The sequence below is a fragment of the Argentina silus genome (assembly GCF_951799395.1).
Source record: "Argentina silus genome assembly, chromosome: 12".
Classification (NCBI taxonomy): Eukaryota; Metazoa; Chordata; class Actinopteri; order Argentiniformes; family Argentinidae; genus Argentina; species Argentina silus.
In genome coordinates, this window is record NC_139666.1 from 21,457,806 (window position 1) to 21,465,012 (window position 7,207).

At 47.2% G+C, this 7,207-nt stretch overlaps 2 protein-coding genes across 2 annotated transcripts; both read right to left on the reverse strand.

Annotated features, from left to right (window-relative positions):
* Positions 1 to 905: 905 nt before the first annotated feature.
* On the reverse strand, positions 906 to 2,081 carry LOC310813611 (zona pellucida-like domain-containing protein 1; the record flags this gene model as incomplete). Its single annotated transcript, XM_083682671.1, has 1 exon — positions 906 to 2,081. One exon carries the CDS (start codon positions 2,079 to 2,081, stop codon positions 906 to 908), a length of 1,176 nt encoding a protein of 391 aa, XP_083538797.1.
* A 2,956-nt stretch (positions 2,082 to 5,037) lies between these two features.
* On the reverse strand, positions 5,038 to 6,213 carry LOC310813612 (zona pellucida-like domain-containing protein 1; the record flags this gene model as incomplete). Its single annotated transcript, XM_083682672.1, has 1 exon — positions 5,038 to 6,213. The coding sequence occupies one exon, from the start codon at positions 6,211 to 6,213 to the stop codon at positions 5,038 to 5,040; it is 1,176 nt and encodes a 391-aa protein (XP_083538798.1).
* Positions 6,214 to 7,207: the final 994 nt, after the last annotated feature.

A 7,207-nucleotide genomic window follows, 5' to 3' on the forward strand; every position in this document is an offset into this window, starting at 1 on the left:
CATCTGACCGGAAAGCACTGCAGAGGGTGGTGAAAACTGCCCAACGCATCACCGGTTCCTCACTCCCCTCCATTGAGGCTGTCCAGGGCAAGCGATGCTTGCGTAAGGCACGCAGCATCGTCAAGGACATTTCTCACCCCAACCACAGACTGTTTACCCCACTCCCCTCCGGGAGGCGCTACAGGTCTCTCCGCACCCGAACCAGCAGGTTCAGAGGTAGCTTCTTCCCTGCGGCTGTCACCCTACTGAACTCGAACCCTGCACCTAGGTGACAACCTACCAACCCCTGCACCCCCCCCGGACAATTGCACTACTCTTACAGTATTCACACTTGTACAACCTGCTCTTACTCCATACCACTGCTCTTCTGTACATATCTGTCTATACTGTTCATAATCTGTCTATACTGTTCATAATGTACATATTCCTATATTTTCTTTAATACTACTGTTAATACACCGCACATATCTGTACATACTGTACATACCTGTTTATACTGTTCATACGGCATTCCATATTATATTTATTCTGCTATCTACCCTAATGCTACTGTTAATACATATATACTGCTAGATTGCATTGCCTATACAGCTCATATGCTGCTACACTGTTCATACTGCAACCTATTTATTCTGCTTATAATGCCACTGCTAATCATATACTGCTTACACTGCACTACTTGTACTATACTGCACTACTTACTGCTCATATACTGCACTACCTGTATATACTGTTCATTGCACTTTCTGCTTTTTTGCACTTCTGGTTAGACGCTAACTGCATTTCGTTGTCTCTGTACTTGTACTCTGCACAATGACAATAAAGTTGAATCTAATCTAATCTAATCTAATGGTGTCGCCCAGACCCACATTTCAGCTATAATGCAAGCAGAGGTCCACTCCCCTTTAATTGTGCTTCAGCCTCCTGTAGAAGACGGTTCCCATGACAATGACAATGGCACAGGTAATGGCCAGGACTCCAGCTGCCACTCCGAGCCCAACGTAGGAGTCAGACTCTCCACTGCCGGACAGGGCCTCCTCCTTTGACGGCAGACTGTCGGTCCTGATGATGATGCGAGAGGAGGAGATGGTGTGTGTATCCGTCACACCTTCCATGGTGGACTGGGGGGCTTTGACGCCTCTCCTCTTCCTGTTGTTGCACTGTTTGAACGTGTTGCAGGTGCTCTTCTCACACAGACGGGTGCTGCAGTGGAGGTAGTAGGTGGAGATGGTCTGGTTCTGCTGCTCCAGGAAACTGAAGGCAGGGAAGAAGAAGCAGGCGTGGTGGCTCTCCCCATTCTCCAGTATGGTGGTCATCGGGTCCATGGAGCAGGGCACAAACAGGTTGAAGTAGGTGGCGCTGGTGGGGCTGGCAGAGATGGAGGCGTAGCATCGGTCCAGGAGGACATGGTACTGGGAGGTCAGGTTGGTGGCCTGGACCTGGGCATACACATTGGTCCTCAGCTCGATGCCCAGGGATGGGATCACCAAGGGCTTGTTGTAGTTCTTGTCGCTGAACAGATCCAGGCTGAGACTGCTGATGAAGCTACCGTTGATGTCCTGCACAGCAATGGAGGAGGCCGACACGTCCACCTGGGTGTTGTTGATGAGGTACTCTAGAGGGTAGGCGCAGGAGTAAAAGTACTTCAGCTCTGCGTTGTAGGTGACCATGCCCATGGTGGGGTCATGTGATCTCACCACCCCACTGATGTTCATCGTCTGGATGTTGGAGAAGTCGGAGAAGATCCCGGTTCCCGCGGCGCTGGTGGTTCTGAAGACGCTGCCGCAGGAGTTGGTCATGTTGAGGGGGAAGTTGAAGCGGACCACAGGGGGGGTCACGCTCTCATCCAGGGTCCCTCTGCAGGCTGGGTCACTCTGGTGGTTCAGGATGAGGAGGGACTCGTTGTAGCCAGTGTAGATGACGGGGCAGATGAGGATCGCCAGGCTGATAGACGCGGTACCACATTCCACTGAGATGTCAGTGAACTCTGGGCGTCTGGAGCCCGCCCCACAGTTACTCAGTTGTAGATGGCTGCTCTTGGTGACCGTTAAGGCCAAGAGGAAAAAGCTGAGAAGATGCATATTTGTGTTCCTTGTTGTTTTCACACCTTGACTGAGCCTGCAACTGGAATGTCTTCCTTACAGGCTGGTCAACTCGTTTATGATTCTACTGGGATGTGTGGAGCTGCTTTTATAGGCAGGCTCTTTTCTAGGATTGGATAAAAACAGGGTCATTACAGTGGTAAATGTAAAGTATCCTATTGTGCTATAGGTGCATACCCTAGGGTGATACATGAAACCCTACATATCTTCCGCCTCAGAAGTGGAGTAGAGACAATAGTGCTGTGCCTTTGTGACAGTGCTTGAGCATACAGTATTACATTCCCTTAGTGTGCTAATACAATAATTCAAGGGCGTAGGTTTGGTTTGAACATGGGTGGGAACACAATATCTTAGGGTTGGTCGCTGTCTTTGTGAGAATCTTTGTAGGAGACAGCTGTTAGATAATCACTTCTGGTGGCTTGAAATGAACGCTGGACATGAATATACGGCATTGTAGAGTTCGTATGTTAGAAACCCTGTTATAAACTGAGTAACACTCCCACTGTTATAATCACTAAGCCACTATCGTCCTCACCTGTGACCCTGTTGTTCCACCCGCTTCTGTTCTGCGTTTATCAGGTTGCACTGCTTCTTTCACCTGATAAAATGATACATTGACGCATGCTGTTTAGAGAGAAAGTACGACTGCTAACTTAATTAGGACATCATTTTTATATTTTATATAGAATCATTATCAATTGTGTTTATTACTTTGACAACATTTTCCTCCTTAACACTAGTCGTCCCAAACGGAGGTCCACGGGTGTGTGTAGCACTTTATAATAAAATAACTCTGCCATTGTGAAACCCATGTCCCCCTCCTAAATCCTAAAACCCATGTCCCCCTCCCGAATTTTCCTAAATGTCTGTTTTTAACACAATAGTCTTGTTACAATTTCTAAATCTCACATAGAAAAAAATCGGGAAGCATTTTTTGATAGCCAACCATCTCCAAGTCATGCCTGGGGCGCGATTAACACCTGCTCCCAAAAGGCGCACAAATGGTCCATTTGCACTCCTGACCATAGCTTTTACCCTCATCATGGTGAATCAAAACTGACCTTACAGTTATGAATGCCTTACCCATTTCAACTGTAATGGTGATATCATTAACATACACAAGAGAAGCAGCACTACTCTTGGTCCAGACACTTGTTATCTCCTGCCTTGACTACTGCAACGCACTCTTGGCCGGGCTCCCCGCCTCCACCATTAGACCTCTGCAGCTCATCCAGAATGCTGCTGCCCCTCTGGTGTTCAATCTCCCCAAACTCTCCCATGTCACACTCCTCCTTCACACCCTTCACTGGCTCCCGGTAGCAGCTCACATCAGATTGAAGACCCTGGTGCTCACCTCCCGGGCGGCAAAGGGAAAAGCCCCTTCCTACTTGCAAGCAATGCTCAGCCCCCTAACCCCTGCCCGATCACTCCGCTCTCCCACCTCGGCTGGCCGCCTGGCACCGCCGCCTCTACGTGGATGGAGCGGTCACACTATTCGGTCACAGCTTTTCACTGTCCTGGCGCCCCGGTGGTGGAACAAGCTTCCCACTGTTGTCAGGACTGCAGTCACTACCTATCTTCCTCTGTAGACTGAAGACCCATCTCTTCAAGCTACATCTTGACTGTCCCTCCTAAAGACCTCTTTATCCCCACTATCCCCCTGTACAGTTTCTCTACTGTAAATAAAAAATATATATATTAAAAAAAATAAAAAGTAATTCTTCCTTCTTCTTGCATTGTGACTGCCAATGGCCCCTGGTCCTAGCACAGATTTGTTCTTCTTATGACTGATGTATAGATGATTCACTTACTTTAATGTTCAAATCTACTTGTTGTAAGTCGCTTTGGATAAAGGCGTCTGCTAAATGTCTAAAATGTAATGTAAATACACAGACAGTTATTTGCATGATCAAAGCAATTACATGTGAATAGAAGCCCAGCAGTGCACACCCAGCCTGTGAAGAACAAACATGTACCCTTCATGAGCACAGTACAATGCATCTCCTTAGAAAGGTCCCCAGGTAGATAGGCAGACAGGACAGCTTCCACCACTGACTGATGGACCAGCCAGCACCCTCTGGGGTACCAAGAGTCACGACTCAGCAATGGAGGAGGCGGAGGCAGAGGAAAAATCTTCAGGACTTAATAGACTAGAGAAAGCTTAAAACCTGCCAGACACATAGGAGTCAAAGCAGTATGTGTGTGTTACAATACCGCTGTAATGCAGCAGGTATGTGTGTTACAATACCTCTGTAATGCATCAGTATGTGTGTTACAATACCTCTGTTACGCAGCCGTATGTGTGTGTTACAATACCTCTGTAATGCAGCAGGTATGTGTGCCGAAGTATCAATGTAAAAAGTGAAGGCCCCATTTGAAGTTGATAGGAATGTGTTGCCCCTTTATTTGTGTTATAATGCTATAATTACTATGTAATAACAGGTTGGTACTGTATATGATAATTAGGCAATTGCATTATAAGTAAAGGTGTAAAAGGGTGACCAACACAAGCTACAGAGTCATGTAATTTATAGTTTTTAGATATTTTATTTGCTAATGGTAAACCACTAAGAGAAATGAAATAGATCACAAACATAATACTTATTCTGTACCCATTTTATTTTATTTTTTAAAGCGCATGTAAACATGAACATGTTAGCATTTCTTTATACATTTCTAAGCACTAGAAAATAGCTAAACCTTTCATATTCTCTACACATGCCTGGTTCCCTTTTCTATAGCTTTTTAGTTTGTACAAAGTTATGGCTATGAACAACAGATACAAAGATCTCCCTCTTGCCAACAACAACAGTTCTGATGAGCATAACTCAGTCCTCCACCAATCAGCAGGCCAATGCACCATTTAAAGGGATGGTGTCGCCCAGACCCAATATCCCACATTTCAGCTATAATGCAAGCAGAGGTCCACTCCCCTTTAATTGTGCTTCAGCCTCCTGTAGAAGATGACTGCCATGACAACAACGATGACACAGGCGAAGGCCAGGACTGCAACTGCCACTCCGAGCCCAACGTAGGAGTCAGACTTGCCGTTGCCAGACATGGCCTCCTCCTTCGACGACAGACTCTCAGTCTTGGTGGTGATAGGAGAAGAGGTGAGGGTGCGGATCTCGGTCACTCTGCCATTGGTGGGCTGGGTGGCTCTGACGTCTCTCCTCTTCCTGTTGTTGCACTGTTTGAACGTGCTGCAGGTGCTCTTCTCACACAGACGGGTGATGCAGTGGAGGAAGTAAGTGGAGACAGTCTCGTTCTCCTGCTCCAGGAAGCGGAAGGCGGGGAAGGAGAAGCGGGCGTGATGGCTCTCCCCGTTCTCCAGCATGGTGGTCAACAGGTCCGTGGAACAGGGCACAAACAGGTTGAAGTAGGTGGAGTTGGTGGGGAGGGCAGAGATGGAGGCGTAGCATCGGTCCAGGAGGACGTGGTACTGGGAGGTCAGGTTGGTGGCCTGGACCTGGGCATACACATTGGTCCTCAGCTCGATGCCCAGGGATGGGATCACCAAGGGCTTGTTGTAGTTGGCGTCGCTGAACAGATCCAGGCTGAGAGTGCTGATGAAGCTACCGTTGATGTCCTGCACAGCAATGGAGGAGGCCGACACGTCCACCTGGGTGTTGTTGATGAGGTACTCTAGAGGGTAGGCGCAGGAGTAAAAGTACTTCAGCTCTGCGTTATAGGTGACCGTGCCCATGGTGGGGTCATGTGATCTCACCACCCCACTGATGTTCACCGTTTGGATGTTGGAGAAGTCGGAGAAGATCCCGATTCCCGCGGCGCTGGTGGTTCTGAAGACGCTGCTGCAGGAGTTGGTCATGTTGAGGGGGAAGTTGAAGCGGACCACAGGGGGGGTCACGCTCTCGTCCAGGGTCCCTCTGCAGGCTGGGTCACTCTGGTGGTTCAGGATGAGGAGGGACTCGTTGTAGCCAGTGTAGATGACGGGGCAGATGAGGATCGCCAGGCTGATAGACGCGGTACCGCATTCCACTGAGATGTCAGTGAACTCTGGGCGTCTGGAGTTTGTCCCACAATCGTTCAGTTGTAGCTGGCTGCTCTTGGTGACCGTTAAGGCCAAGAGGAAAAAGCTGAGAAGATGCATCTTTGCGTTCCTTGCTATGTTCTTGGCTGGTCAACTGGTTTGTGATTCTACCGGGATGTGTGCAGGTGCTTTTATAGACAAGCTCCTTTCTAGGATTGGATAGAAACAGGGTCATTACAGTGGTAAAGGCGACCTTTCCCATTGTGCTAAAGGTGCCATGGATCATACCTTAGGGCCATACCTGAAACCCTACACAGGCATCTTCAGAAGTGGAGCAGAGACAATACGGTTTTTGTCTCTGCTCTGCTTTAACATATTACATTCCCTTAGTGTACTAATGCAAGACTTTATACAATATGTGGGCTTGACCTTGTTTCCGTTGAATACTTGAGGAAAACTCACACAATACGTGGACACAGTACATGGAGAGCCTTATATTACGTTTTGAGACCCAACAATGCCTCATTGGCCTTCATTATGACCCTGATACTAAGAGACTGGAGCACAATAATGCACAAGATTATATAGTCTTTGGGCAGTCTCACATACAGTAAAATGGAAGATGAATGATCAAGTACTTTTACTCCTATTTGAATTAATGAATGATTGACTAAATCAACGAGTGAGTGAGTGAGTGAGTAAAGGTAGGAAAGAAGATAGACAAGGATGGAGAAAAGAAGGAAGGAAGGGAGAATGGAAGGAAGGAAGGAAGGAAGGAGGCAGAAATCGGAGGACCGTTCCTCATTCCATTACATACATTACAACAGTCCTCTGATTTCTACCTCCACCAGCCTCCCCTGCTGAGGAAGTACTGTACTACTGACCTCTGGGAGAATGGAGGCTATACGGTTAAATCGGTTTTGTCTTATAAACTATTAAAGTGTGTAAATTAAAATGGCAAAACAAATAATTTTCTGTTGTAATAAATGATTATCAAGGAAAAAGTATTACTTGTTGAGAGATTGTGGCTTTTTGAATGTTTTCAGTACTGGAGTCTGGCCAAGACCCCTGTTGATCAACAATGTATGTGGAAATATGTATGTTGGTAGTTTGA